Source organism: Periophthalmus magnuspinnatus, chromosome 6 (assembly GCF_009829125.3).
Source record: "Periophthalmus magnuspinnatus isolate fPerMag1 chromosome 6, fPerMag1.2.pri, whole genome shotgun sequence".
NCBI lineage: Eukaryota > Metazoa > Chordata > Actinopteri > Gobiiformes > Gobiidae > Periophthalmus > Periophthalmus magnuspinnatus.
The window spans coordinates 28,163,029-28,178,590 of NC_047131.1; the positions used below are offsets into that span (position 1 = coordinate 28,163,029).

Sequence of the window (15,562 nt, forward strand, 5' to 3'; positions counted from 1 at the left end):
AGTGTCATTGTTATTCTTTTAGACAAAAATTTTCAAATTAAAGCAGGCATTTCGTTCTTATCCCTGCCATCAAATAGATCTCATTATATCATTGAGCCCATTCTTCCGGTGAGCCAGACAGTCATGAATCTCTACCCCAGGGACCGTCAAATGTTATTGTGTATTTTCCATTACTTCTCATGTGATTAGATTCTCCTAATTGCCCATTAAACCAAGCCCCGGAAGTAACACATTTTATAATTCACTTCCTTTGCCCATCATTCAATTCAAACAAGACAGGAGTGGTTTAACTACCATATTTACGCTGCTGTTCTTACCTGTAGTCTGAGCAAGGGGCGCGCCTCCGCCATGGCGGCCTGTCTCATGAGAGCAGGGCCCAGGGAGTCCTTATCGGCCTGCTCCAGGAGATTCAGCTGCTCGGTGATACTGTCCATCTCCTCCTGCAGTCGTTCCGTCTGCATGTGGATCTCGGCCATCTTTTCGGCCGCTGTGGCTGTGAGGAAGGCTTCTTTCAGGTCCACCAGGTGCAGCGTCCTTCGCTCTTCCAGACGCACCAAACGCCGCAGCTCGTCAAACTCGCCGTTCACAAAGTCCTCCAGCTCCTCTGTGGTCATCTACAAACAGACAGAGGAAGAGATGTACTACTCCATCTGCACCAGTTTCCTTTCGAGCACATTTCAAAAGCGTATACGTTCATCTAATGTCCCAAGATGTGTTTTGGCCTTGTGCTCCTTTAACGGGTCATGTAATTATTATCTGTGTGGTATAAATATGCTGAATGTACTGACATTGAGACACTCTGTCATGGACAAGTAGCTCTATATAATTATGTGCACAATTGCGTTAATAAATCAGACTTTTTGATTCAACACAAGTGTTCATTCTTTAGTTCTTTGCTTATAGAAATTCCACAACACATTGTTTCAAAACTGTACACAAATCATTTTTTTTTTTCTTTTATTGTGGCCCAATATAGACCTGTTTTCAAGATTGAAACACATGCTGCATGTACTTCTATACTTATCAAACAAGGGCTGTATTTTGTAAGTATTGATTCATTGCCTTGAAATTCTACAGTATGGCTTTAAAAGTATCTATCACCTTGGAGACAAACAGGTGATGCCACAGAGCTAAGTTAAACTCACAGTAAGAATGGATGTTTCTCAATGTATATTTTTGCAAAACTGTAACTGAATAAATGCAAGAAAATGCCATATGGTGAAACATTACAGGCAAAGCAATAACATATCCACAGAGACAAGCAAATGGAAAAACCTTCACCAGAAAAATTACAGCATAAAAAGGTATATTTTTATAGTGGGAATCAGTTTAGGGGAGGTAAGAGATATTGATGAATGTTTCAATTATTTAAACAGTACCTGAACTCAGAGAAGAAAAAAGAAAGTAATCCATTGAACTAATATGACTCCAGACACTACTTTTGTTTAGTGTTCACATCATCATTCTGAGCAAACCTGATGGACTCAGGCAAGAGCTGACTAACTGCACCAGGCAGCATCCATCCCATCTGCAGACACACACCTCAGAGGATCCTTACACCATCTGCTCTGCTTTCAAGCACTGCACCGCTCCTCCAAATGTACAGGTCTTTTAATCCATTCCCTCTTCCCCTAAGACTCTGCACTCTGCTAAGACACCTACAGCAAATAAATTGAACAGTTTGTACTATATCCACAGACGGGCCCTATTTCAACTTTGTACTTGAAAAATGTGATACTTTTGAAAATAGGGCTGGACAATTTGAATCGAGATCAACATTCAGTTATGTCAAAACCTCAGGAATCAGCTAGGATCTTTTTAAACTACTGCTAATTCTCCTAAAAAAAGTGGTTTGGAGCAGAGTTCAGACTTTGGAGAAACAAATAAGACTATTGTTCATGTTTAATGGCACATTAAAGAAATAGTACTAATAATAATAGCTATTTTGTTTTTAAATTTTTAAAATTTTTAAAATTTTTGATAATAAAATGGAAAAAAAAAATAATAATAATAATTATTATTATTATTATTGTATTTATTTATTCATTCATTCATTTATTCATGTATTTATTTAATTTTATTTTTACTATATCACCCAGCCTTACTTGTCTTGTATGACTTTTTCTGTCAGGCATGATATTGTAAATGTTGGGCTAAAAACACCACAAAGTTTCTGAAACATTATATCTTTGAGAAACCGTATCTATCATAAATCGACTCTTGTTATGTTTGCTTCCTGTTTTCATCTGATGGAGCAGAGAATCATGGCTCTCTAGCCCAGGGCCCTTCCAGTTCCATTCCCATTTCTTCTCATGCAATCAGATTCTCCAAATTGCCCATTAAACGAAGCCTGGGAAGTGACATACTTTTTAATTCACTTTCATTGTATGAGTGCAGACAGCATGCACATCATTCAATTCAAATAAGACAGGAATGGTTACTTAACATGCCGTTGGGTTGCTGAGACGTCCCTCTTGTTGCTAAAGTAAATTAAATTGTCTGAATGGATTTGTGATGAACAGAGAACAGCGGACTACACCTGTTATAGATAACAATACATGCATAGTCTACTATTGTCTAGTGGGAACCATAAAAACTGCATTTTATCTTTTGTGTAGGGCTGTAAATTATCGCAGGTTTGACAGATTAAGAGTGTTATACCTGCCATGTTTGTGTGCTCAGAAACAACACTGAAAACCAATTTCAAAATAGAAATTGACCGCGTAAAACAGAAGGTTTCAAATCTGAAGAGAGAGAGCATTGCCTGGGTGTGTGGTCTTAGGTGATTTGAGTGATTTTAATGTGTATGTTTGAATGACATTATTTATATAAATCGATAGATTGATAAATGTCTCAGTATCCCATTCTATTGAAACTAAAGAATAGATTGCATTCCCCATGTTTATTACTTTGGAAAAACTGACTTAATGGGACGCTGATAGTCTACAGAAAGCTGTTTGTCATTGAAAGCCATTGTAGAACATTTATATCACAAAGCTGTTTGTTTCAAATGCCCTGCGACGGATTTCAGTAACAAACTGTTTCACAAATCATTTCAATGAAAATGACCAGTGTAATGTTTTAGTGAGACTCACGCAAACTTTCAAAGATTCAGACTACAAGTAGCTTTCACCACATTTATAATGTTTTGTTGTTGAAATATGACCGTTTATATAACAATGCCCACTCTATTTGAAAAAATAAAATAAAAAATGTTTCTTTTGCCTATAATTTTCATGCATTCTCTCCTCTCTAATCAACAGACTGCTGTGTTTACTCCCACCCTCTTGTAGCCAAACTACGCTAAACAAAAAATGTCTTACCAGCAAAGGTGGGTAGTAAAATTACTTACTTACTTAGTTACTACTTGATGAATTTTATAAAGAAATTGTACTTTTCAGAGTAGATTTTCAAGATCATACTTTTACTTGTACTTAAGAGTATTGTTACTTCAAGCCAAACATTACTTAAGTAAATGTTCTGATTTGAACTATTGCTCTTCTTACACCCGTTACTCAATGCTCAAGTTGTAATGATTTTTTTACTGTTACGGTACTTACTTTAACTTGACGACTTTATACTTCTACTTGAGTAATATTTTAAAGCTACTCTTACTTGAGAACACATTTTGGCTCCCAGACCCACCCCTGCTTACAAACCACAACTATACGCCTCGTGTCCTTGCATACCCTCAGTATGCCTCCCCTTACTTGGTAGCAGTTGTCAGCCATGATCCTATAGATTATTTAGTGTGAGGTCCATGCAGTATAGGAGCCCTCTGGCCCAGGACAGTGCAGTGACAGGACTTCTCGTGCTGCAGGGAGAGAGCAGTGATGCGTGCTAATCTTCATTTGCATTGCTGTGAGCTGTGGCTGCAGAATGAGGCCTCAGGAGAGACAGCTCTGCTCAGCTACAAGGGCACTTCAGACCAGATTGTAGGAGTACTAGGACATCACACAGGACAATAGGACGACTCATTTGTATTTTAATTCATTAATTGTGTTTTCAAGTTTAGTTGAGATGTTTCCAGGGTATTCAAAATCAATACATCTGTAAAAATTGGGCTTATAGACGTTAGCATCAGGATTAGAAAGGCTGACAAATGTAAACCAGACAAACATATATGTCTGTTCAATGCCAAAGGAAAGGAAAATAATAATCTATATTGAGTGGAAAAGGGTTAATGTTTGATTACGATACAATGTGAACTATACTATTCACATTAACAGTGATAAATAAGGTTAAACGTGGTATATACAGTTTTGCGTATTCAATAGTCTAAATGAGTCTGGAGACTGAACGATGGGCAGTATTTTTGGACTTGAAATATATATTTTAAATGATTCTTTTGGTCTGGTGGATTAAAGCTTTAGAAACGGTGATTTTTTTCTTTATCTCCAGACACCACAGAGCTGCAGAGACCATCTTTTTCTGCGTGACTCAGTGGAAGTATGACTTGCTTTGTTGTGCTGAAGTTTTCCTTTCCTTTGCAGCTCCAGACTCATGGTAATGCAAGTAGAACAAAAGCTACACCAAAGTTCAGAGGACAAAAGTATCGCACGTGAGCCATTGTTCTATTCAAGCGGAACTTCTCATGACTTTACTTAAACAACTACAGAACCCTTTTGAATTTGTTCTAAACGGGCAATGCTGGAGGTTTTGTTTGTGGTAAATAACAGTGATCAGTGAGTGCCTAAAAATAGCTGCTGTCCTCACACTCCACTTCATTACAGGGCAGCAGGACATTCAAACAGAATTAACATCACGTCGTAGCTAACTTCGTGCCCGGGTACAAAGAAGGTTGTGTGTCTCGTTAAAGCCGATGAAAAAAATGCAGATGGAAACTCCTGGGAATGAGATAGCATCAGTAAAAACACATTTAACATCCACACCCAAAGAGCCACCGTGCACCAAAATAGAACAGGGTTATAAACAAGTATCAAAGAGGCCATTGCTTTTAATCTAATCTGCATTCTCACGAAGCCTTTTTGTAAACAACAGCACAGTTTGAGGGCCTGGTAAATACTAAATTAGTCTTTCACAAAATATGCAACATTAATAAATAGCTTTTTTTCAGCTACATTGTTTAAAGAAGACGTATTGTGCTTTTGTTTGCTGTATAGTTATCATTATGTGGATCATTATGTTACCACTTGCACATTTTAAATTCCAATATTCATCTAAAACAACTTGATAAACGAAACAAGTCCGCTGATTTCTGTGTTGGAAAACTGTGGGGCCCAGTGGGAGCTGACGTCGCCGTAAACATTATCACAGCAAAGAGGCATATAGTTGTTAGTCCCTCCTACGGATAGCTGCCGATCACAGTATCAAGTAGCCTTTTTTTTTTCATTTGTACCAAAACGACAACACAACACTGCCGAATCCTACCTGCATCACTGGTTAAGAAAATTGAATTGGAGAACAAAGTAAGTAGAGAGCAGTGGGTGTGTATGCTGGTGGCCGTTGAAACAATATGGCGTCTTAAAAATAAGAGATTAAAGATGGTCAAACATGCACGAATCACTGCAAATACAACTTTCAGAGGAGAACTGAGAAGGGGAAACAACTATAACATGGTTAAAAGCTTTGAAAAGTTGATTCTGCATAATAGGTCTAGTTTAAGTTTAATAGCAAGAGCGACATAGAAGGAATGCATCTAAGTCCTATCCACTGGACAAGACCAAATCTGCGATCAACATCCAGCTGATTGTACTGGCATTCATTTTTGACACTTTTGAAATTATAATTTTTTAGAATACTTTGCTAGCTCACTAATTGTCCAGCTGTTCAGGGACACTAAATACAACTGTAATTGACAGAACTCTGTTTAGAGTTAGAGGAAACATTTACACTTTAGCTTGTATAGCCTAGCATACATATATTGCTATCTATTCCTGTCACAATAACACAACTTGAAGTGTGACATATCGGTGAAGTAAATATAGACTGCAATAAATACATAGTAGGATATAGGACTTACGTAAGTTAGTTTGTATCTACAATGAGTCATGGAAGTTCATAAATCCACCTTCTAAAGCTCAAATTGTATCATATTGCAATAAGAAAATGAAAATTCCCACTAGTAAAAAAAAAGTACACATATAAATATTGACTCCCAAAAAATATTGAACGATAAATTGATATATAACTATCGTGACAGGCCTATTGTTATCATCACCTATATTAATGCATTATTTTCAATTGTTTCACTTTTTGATCAAGGCTGAGTACATGCCCGGGTTGTTTATTTTTCTGAAAAACAGCCAAAAAGGTGTTTAAAAAAAAGATTGGGATTAAATGGATTTGAACTGTCCTTGCCCTTGGCACTATGGCCCCTATCCAAGGCAACATCCTCACACTCCCTTTCATATCACATACCAATTACATCCCACAGATTACCCTCTAACTCTGACTCCAAAAAACATCTTTAAAGTCTAGTAATCTCAAAGCCAACGTAAAATGTGCCAGGAAATTAGACAGCAGCTTTTCAGTACCAACTTCCAATATCCAACTTTTTATAGGTTTTGAACCAAAGCAATGTCAGCCAGGCTACTTTCTGGAGGACTGATAGTGTGTAATTCAATTAGAATGCTGTGAGAGGAGATAGAACGGCAACGACAGGCTTCATGAGCAATGTGGAGCTGAGGAGCAGAATGAAGAGGAGGAAGACAAGAAAAAAAAAAACCCTGATAAATAAACGGATTCGCAGCAGCCGGGTCCTTTCATGCCTCCTGTGTCTGCTCAGCCTAAGACAGCCCTAATACGTCGCCTGCTCTAGTAGGTTTTATGAGGCGGGGAGAACGGATGGTAGCTAGTGCAGGGTACACAGTCACAAAGCCCGGTGAGAGGACGTTATGCGCTGTGCTTTCAGTGCCACTTCACAGGCAGATTGTGCTTGTGTCTTGGACTACACACTATGTGGCTGGGAGTGGGTAAATAAAAGATGAGGCCAGGGTAAATATGCTGACTATACCTGCTGGCCTGGAGTGAAGAAGTAAATTAGTAATGTAGGCTATAATGTGAGTATGAGGTGGTGCTGACAAGAGTGCAGAAACTGGGTGTTGAGAGCTGCTAATAGGAAGAGGTTTTTCAGCATAAACAGTAGGTGTGTTAGTTTCAGTGTCGTTAGCTCGTCCGTTCAGACAGATATAAGGCAGTGTCCATGAGTAATCTGACCAAAAAGAGGCGGGCGGCTTGGATGAGCAGCGAAACGTCTTCACTCCGACAACTTTTTTGTTCAGTTGACAGATTAGAATTTTTCATTTACAAGTTAGAAGAACAAAAAAGCATATTCTCAAAAGTCACCATTCCTATATAAATCAAAAGCTTTATTAACCAACATCTTTTTTTTCCCACACTCTAAATCACAACTCCAAACAGATGATGGCTTTATGTAGTGTGACTATTGGGCAGGTTCCACACTGTGAGACAGAGGTCAGGAGGGTCACTGCTGTGCGTGCCTTTATGTACTGGCGATTAAACTGCTGTTTCAGTGTTATTCTGTGGATAAATGTGGTTTGACCAGGACTAATTTATGCATAGGCTTGGCACAAAAAAATCTAACAATTTAGTTAATTGCAGCAATTTTCAGACTAATGGTGCAGACTGCTACAGAGACACCATTATGTTTTGGCAAAATAAATAAATAAATCAATGAAATAAAATATACTTGATGGTCTGATGGACTGAAGCACACCGGTCAAACCTGAGCTGCTGTAGAGCTGTATTTCCACAAATGGATTCTTTTTTCCTTCAAACGATGATTTCACTTTTTCCATTTCAGACAAAGTGTGTACAGTGTGCACTCATGTCATACCTCAGCACTCCTTTATAAGCTCATCTCCCTGTCTCAGTTTTTGCATTATATTCCAGTCCCAGTCGAGAGCAGATATGAGCAGAGAGATTAAATCCACACACCTGAGGCTAAATGCATAATTAAGCAGACCCAGTTTAATAAAATCACCAGCAAAGGGTTAAATCTCCTTATACAACTCTCACCTTCTCCCCTCCTCCCCCATCCAATACACATCACCATCGCTCAGTGTAGTCAATTTGAATTTGATAGGCTTCTGGCAAGCATTATAGGAAGAAATGACGTTTGGAAGTACAAAAAAGACGCAAAGTAAATTAGAAAACAGTCCCCCTGCGCTGGTGAGGGCAGGTAAATGATTTTCGGACTTACTCCCTGGTAAAACGGCGTGAAATATCTGAAAAGTCCTTGGGGCAGTTGTGATATTTCAGTATGGTAATGGACAAGAACTCCTCAGGGGGTAAGGTGGGCAGTTAAGAGTGCTGCTTCTCACATGCTCCTTGAATTAACCTCCTGCACTAAGCCCCCAAGGTCAGGTCACAGCTCTGTAGTTACTGAACAAAGCTGCTACATCCCACTGGGTTCACACATAGTAACAAGATGGATGGAAGCAGGCTCATCTACTCCCTGCTTTGCTGCCGATCTTGCTTTTAGCTGACTAACTTGCCCATTTACAGACATGTTTTATCTTCAAATGTTTTCCTTTAGCCCTTTCTTTTGGTTTAGCCGTATGGAAGTTGGAGTTGTAGGGAAAATAAAGGGAGAAATAACATGGTTGGGATGGGACTTACTCACTCTTGCGACATGCTCTATGAGGCATTGAGACATGAGACAGCTACACGAACTATGATAGATCGACAGATGCCTAGACAGTAGGGTTGTCCAAAGTATCGAAAATCAGATACTACACAATACTAAAACTACTATCGAAACTAGATACTAATTTGAGCTGGAATCGATACTGAAAAAAGCCACATTTTCATAGGACAGCTAGAAATCTTTCCTCAATAGCTTTGGAATGATCTTGAGTTGTATCAGAACAAAAAAGACCACATAAACTAGTATACGTCCATGGAACACTATGGAACATGCCTGGACGACTCAGGGATTACACAGATATAAAGTCACATGGGAAAAGAAAAGAAAGTCCTACAATTTAATCTAGAAAATGACATTCTATTGTCTAAATAAAGAGGTTTTTTTATTATGATGGTGGTATTAGAATCAGTATTGTGAATATGTTATACAGTACTGAGATTATTCCTTAGTATCGAATCGAGTTTGAAATTTTAGTATCATGACAACATTAACAGATAGATGATAGATGATAGATACGATAGATAGATAGATAGACAGACAGAAGATAGATAGACAGAAGATATATAGATATACTTGCCATTTATGTAAATTAACTAAATTAAATGGAATCCCTGTAAGAAAATCAATAAATGAATTGAAGCCAGCAATGTCTGTTTTTTATGTGTTCCAAAGTTGCATTTAAACATAAGTACTTTTCCTCCAAGTGAATGTCTGAGCACGGTGGGGAGCGCGTGTGTGTGTGTGTGTGTGTGTGTCTGTGTGTGAATGGCCCAAATGCATAAAATCAATTTAATACTAATTAGTCCTACTTGACATTCATTTTATATCCATTACCAGTAAATGTGGGCTGGAGCGTATTATTTAACAATGCATGACAAGCAACCATCTGCATTACTATTCATCCCAGAGACACATCTTGGCACTATCGCCTGCTCCTTCTTGCACTACTGTTTGTACTGTTAGCCAAAAAGGCCTGCGGTGAAAGTGAAAAATAATGATCACAAATTTAGAACAACTTCTGGGTTAACCTTCTGTGAGCTGTCATCTAAAAAAAAGCCAAATGTCTATATTTTATTCACTGACAAAACTTTAAAATCCAGTCAGCCTTGAAACGGCGGTATGTTTTGTGAGAGAAAATAATACGGATCATCAAACACACTGCCATACTCGCAAACACACACTACAGCGTGACTATAGCTGGAGGCTAGACAAGGGAAGTGTCTTGCACAAGGACAGAAAGACAGACGGCATCCAGCAACCATCCTTCAGAGAGGTGGGCAAACCATGAACCGCTACCAACACATAATACACTGCTTGGTCAGAAACGTAACCGCCTGGATTTAACTTAGGAAATAAGTAAGAGGTTGCTGCAGTTGGTCAGGAAAAGTTAAGGACCATTATGTGACCGCAAAATATGGTTACCAGACTGACTATATTGAACAAGCAGATGTTCCGATCAATTGACTTGGTTTATAAAGCATGTGCCATTGTGAAGAAACAAACTCTCACTACAAAACTAGCATCCATCATTTCACAATCTACCAAACTATAACAACGGTTTATCAGCTCTTGTTGTAAAGGAGACTTACTTTAAAGGTCCTATATTACATAAAGTTGACTCTTGTGAGCTTTAAGACATGTTATAATGTTGTTACCTCATCAAAAACATAAGTGGAGCTGTGTTTCGTTTCATTCACACATGTCTGAGTTACCCTTTATTTTTAGTTTGCCGACATCTCCAAAGCTCAAAATGCTCTGTTCCGCTTTTGTATGTCTTGAAGTGGTAGTTTTCGAGTTACCCTCTACCTTTTACATGTTATTTAATAGCAATTCCAGGGCTGAAATGATCCAAATGATTCTAGTGAAGGTGTATGGAGTTTAAAAACACAATGGAGCACTACTTCCTGTATTACCACATATAGTGTTTTCAGTTTGAGAGAAGAACTCAGCCTAAATATGCAGGGCTTGTGTGTTAAACATATGTGAATGAAAAAAAAAAACACTATTCGGGTATGTGTTTGTGATAAGGAAACATCATTATAACATAGATCAGAAAATAGCGTAGTATGGGCCCTTTAAGCCGAATCTGGGACATGAGCTGGGAAAATAATAACACTAAGTACTAATGCTAAGTACTGTCATCATTTTCATGCTTCAAGATAAATTCTATAAAAGCTCAATCGACTGTGATTTGAGAATAGAGCAGAATGATACATGTATTGATTGGAATAATTGGCCATCATGTTAATTACCCCGTGACTTTATGACTTAATCTGTCTCTAATCCGCCTGTATCTTATTCAAGGCGGCCGTGTCCTACTGCTGCTGTCTATACTGCTCACAGCTAAAACTGCGGTTTGAGAAATGAGAAATGGTAGAGTTTCAATGTCTCGAAACCACATTTTTGAGTTAGTGTTTTCATTAAAAGTTATTCAAGTCAAAATATTACAAATAAAACCTATTACAGTAAATGTTTTTGACTGTCTCCAGTTCTTGGGCACAATGGTGAAGTCTGGCTCACTAGTGCATTTGTTGTTTGACACTAAAACAACAGTGGTGAGATTGTAAAACGAGTTTCACTTTCATACAATTGGAATTGTTATGAATTTTAATGATTAGGTTGTGTTTCATTCTTTTGGCAATGGGTGCTGTCCCTAATAAGCTTGTTTTCCTGAGGTGCACTTTAAGTTATGGTGGGTAGCTTTGACAGCAGTAGAAATGATGAAGATTTACATACCTTATGCAACAAATACACTGCCAGACTGTGGGGTTAACGCTCTATTCAATTGGCTCATTACAACCAGTGAAAATAAACAATTGTGGATGGTAAGTTGAACAAACCATCTGTAGTTGTTTACCCTTTGACCTCTGCTTGTAAAAAGTGGCTCACTAACCTCTGGGTTTGTCCACTTCTCCTGAATCTTCTCGCCCATCTGTCGAGTGTAGGCCAGCAGGTCATATCCTTGTCTGCTCTAAAAGGTGAAAAAAAACGTTTTATTACTATATGCGGTTTGTTTCTTTCAACATGAAAATTTAATTACACCTCAACTTATAATTCATATGCCCTATTTTCTGTCATAGTATTGACACACATTTCTGCACAGCAAGGGAGAGGAAGTCTCCTGGCTCTCTGGTGATTACAATAGGAACTAAAACAGGATTTGAGCAAATAGTGTTGCTCCAGGCAGTAGCTATATGTGTTGGTGACCTCTGCAGTTTGTCAATACAACCTAGCAGTGACAGAGCAAACCAAATGACTGTAACGTGCTACAATAGAATGCTCCCCATATATCTGAGCTGCAAAGGCTAATGAACATGACATTTTTTCAGTGTTTTGCACAAACTCTATTTTGTCCAAGAGAGATGTAGACTTGAAGCTTTGTGTCTATAGTAGCCAATATCGGCCTTTAGAAAATATATGAATAGTGGGTGGAGAGGTTCACATTCAGTATACAAAAGGATACTTCTACTAGCAAAAAAAAAAATCTATTATTACTGAAAGAACATTTTTCTTTGTTAAAAAAGGAAAAACTAGGCCAATTCACAAGTGCAAATTGATAGCAATGTCCTTCTTCTGAGTAGGGCGGACTGTTGTTGTTTAGTTGATTCATCAGTCTCAGATGAAGTCACGATTTTTATAAAGCAATTAGCAAACTAATAAAAAATTGGTTAAGGGCTTACAAGCACAAAAGCAGAAAAGAAAAAGCAGTTGAAGTTGAAGTAGTTAAAGTTTTGTGAGTGACCTGACAGTTTTATCTGCCTTTTCACTTATGAAGATGGAACCAAGGAATATGGTATAGCACTTTTAAGGGACTTTGAGTAATAATGCTTGTTTTATGCGTGTGCAGAAATGGAAAAGCCCATTTGTAAAAGGGAAAGATATTATATTTGAACTGCAAGGATAAGAATATTTGTTCTTTCCAAAGAAAAATAAAATGGAAAAAGAAAGATGTATTTTACTAATACTTCTCTTTCAGTCATTTTTGTGCTTTTGGCAGTGACAGGCCATGCCTCAATGGAAACGTACTGTAATTAATTGATCACTTATTGATTCTTTTTCCCAAGTTTGTGCTGTCTGATTAATTTTAATTACTGAAGTAGATATCTTAGTTGATCTGTAGAGCTACAAATCCACTCTATATCCCACTTTTTATTTTTTTAACGAAAAGATCATTCATCAGTAAAAACACAGTAGCTCAATTGGTGTTTGTCCACTGATCTGAAAGTTGGTAGTTCTAATCCTGCTCTCGACATAAACATCATTGGTTGAGCTGTCAGATCCATTGACTCACGGTTTGGTGGTGCAGTTCTAAATAAACACACACACATTCATACACCATAAATACACTGGTGTATGAATGTGTGTGTAAATGGGTGAGTGGTCCTTTGCTGTAAAGTACTTTTGAGTGCCTTGAAGGTGGAAAATGCTATATAGAAATGTGACCATTTACCACATGAGCTGAGCTTATCTCTCACCTTTTGCCAGGCGTACGCCTCATACAGAGTGATGATTTCGTGCCCTTTGTGCTCGCCCTGCACGGCACACACCACACACACAATTTGCTCGTCGTTTTTACAGTACAGTGACCCCTCCTGGCCATGCACCTTACAGCGCAGCCTCTCCACTGTCACCGTGTCCTTCTTCCCCGGATCTGCAGCTGCCTCTTCTCTACCACCTTCTGCTCCCTCCACGCCTGCATTTACCCCCCCGACTGCTGCTACCATGCCCTCATCAACAGCTCGCTCTTCATCCACGGCATTTGCGAAGCCTCTCCCCATGCCAAGTCCATGAGCCGGTGCCTCTGCCGGGTAATAAGGCATTAGCGAGTGATTTGTGCTACTGGTGTGTTCGTTGGCGTGAAGGGGGCAGAAGGCGAAGCTGCATGTGTGGCAGACATGTGTGGCCGGCTGGGCCTCATCCGGCTCGCATGCGTCACACGATCCGTCCATCTGCGGTAGCTCTTCGGCTATAAGCCCATTGGCACCTGGCTGGGGTTCCCCTAGGTTGTCCATGGTGCCTGAAAAAAAATTCTGGGGATCAGAGAAGAGGAAGGGACACAGACAAGAGGACAATTTATAAATAGTGTTGACCTTCTGGAAATGGTTCTCATATTTTCACTGTGGAAAGTCCACAATGCTAAGGACTAATCCCTGCTAATGTTACTGTGACAGATGAGGTTTAATGGGGTACAGCTGCATCCTAATAGGACTGAATACAGTTTCATAACTTTATGTCTACTAAGACAAATGGTCCAGGCAAACCTGTGCAGTGTAGATGCAAGTGCTACTAACAAATCATATTAAACATTTTCTGAAGAAATGTTTTTGGGTTGTTTAGATTAGACAATATTGGGATTTTTTTTTAAATAATAATGTTATACAATGTTTTTTCTACTTTTATAATAACATAAAAAATAATAATAACATAAAAAATCATGGGATACAGAGCGTATGACATAATTTGTTCAAAATTCAAATGTCTTGGTGGATGTAAAGTAGGCCTAACCAGCCTAAATCCTCTGAGGAGAGGAGTGGTGCATTATAGACAACTTGTCTGTGTAATCCCTCAATCATTCAGGTAGAGTCCATAGCAAAAGAAAGTAGATTTCTGTCAGCTGTTTTTAGAGGGAATGCTTTTCGGTGTTCATCCAATTAGCTACAGTAGTTAGTTACAGTATAGTAATTTACTCCTCCAGCCAGATTTAAACCAATCCTTTACCAGAGCTGTGTCACAACTGAAGAAGCTACTTGGATAAGCAAAGAAAAAGCTAAAGCCTTTGTCCAGTTGAGAGAATTCAACCTTCTTTTGCTCTGAACAACTCAATAATCAGAGGCGTTAAACCATTTCATATGTAAGATCATATCATCATAATCCAGTTTGGTTGGAATGGCTACAGGGCTTTGAAAGGACACTGCACACTGCATTATTAGCGGACTACCAAACACAAAATGCTGAGCTTGTAGGCCCTTGCCCGTACCCTTTGCATGGCCAACCACCCCTTTCTTTCCCTCCTCCTTCTATATTTCACCAGGCCTTGACCTTTTCTTGTTTGGCTCATATCCCGGTCTTCATTCCCCGTGCCCTCTATAGTTTTCTCACTGCAGGAGTGAACATGAAAGATGAGGAGAGGGTCCTCCTGGCTCCCCTGTGTACACGCACTAACACGTTTCTTGTCTCCTACTTTTATTCCTCCTTCCTCTCCTTCACCTCCTCCTCCCCCTCTCCTAGGCTGCTTACTTGTGCTCTCTTCTCTCTCTCTGCTGACACATACGTAACCGGTGGAAAAAGTGCTGCATTGCTGAGAAACTTGCCCTTTTCAGATCCACAGAACAATGTTTTATTCCCACACAGAATACACACTCAACTACTCGAGTCAATCTAATAGAGACTTGCTACTCAGCCAAATGCACTCACTCACCTGCGGTTGCCTCTTTTGTTTTGGTTTTTCTAGCACGTTTTTATGCTAATGCTCCCCTTCTATGTAGCATAAGTTAGCTTTTCGGCAAATCCCTGCTAGCACTGAAGTTTGCCGTGATATTTCGCCTCAGATCGATATCATGCATTGACTTTATAGGTAAAAGCATACTAATATACGGATATGGAGAGACAGCAGAGTTTACTTCCGTGTTTTGGTCGGCTGCGCGGTGTCTTCTCCACTTCCTGGTTGGACGTCAGCGTCAGCGTTACGTCAGTGTGAGCGTGCGAGCGTGGCAGAGACACGCGCAGGTCGGGGAGAGAAAAGCAGGCACGTGAGATTGGGCTAAAGGCTAAAAATGCTAACAACTATGATATAACTGTGAATATTTTGGTTTTCACGTTTCACAAGCAAAGATCAGCTAAAAATAAGGTATGATAAGAAATGCAATTTGTGAGTTAAAAAATTAGCCTTTTTTTTTTTTTTTTTTTTTTTTTTTTACAACTGAGCACGTT

The 15,562-nt window shown here is 39.0% G+C and overlaps 1 protein-coding gene across 3 annotated transcripts in view; it reads right to left on the reverse strand.

The window, feature by feature from the left end:
* trim44 (tripartite motif containing 44) overlaps positions 1–15,298 on the reverse strand; it is a 66,409-nt gene extending 51,111 nt beyond the window's left edge. The window contains exons 1-4 of one of the 3 annotated variants that reach the window (XM_033968411.2): positions 15,051–15,298; positions 13,108–13,662; positions 11,526–11,603; positions 318–614 (exon numbers count right to left, since the gene is read on the reverse strand). In XM_033968411.2, coding sequence (XP_033824302.1) covers positions 318–614; positions 11,526–11,603; positions 13,108–13,644 — 912 coding nt within the window. In that variant the 5' untranslated portion in view covers positions 13,645–13,662; positions 15,051–15,298. Of the gene's footprint in view, positions 1–317; positions 615–11,525; positions 11,604–13,107; positions 13,663–14,791; positions 14,825–15,050 lie in introns of those variants that run through there. The other 2 variants (XM_055222252.1, XM_033968412.2) reach the window with 2 other exon arrangements.
* Between the last annotated feature and the right edge of the window lie 264 nt (positions 15,299–15,562).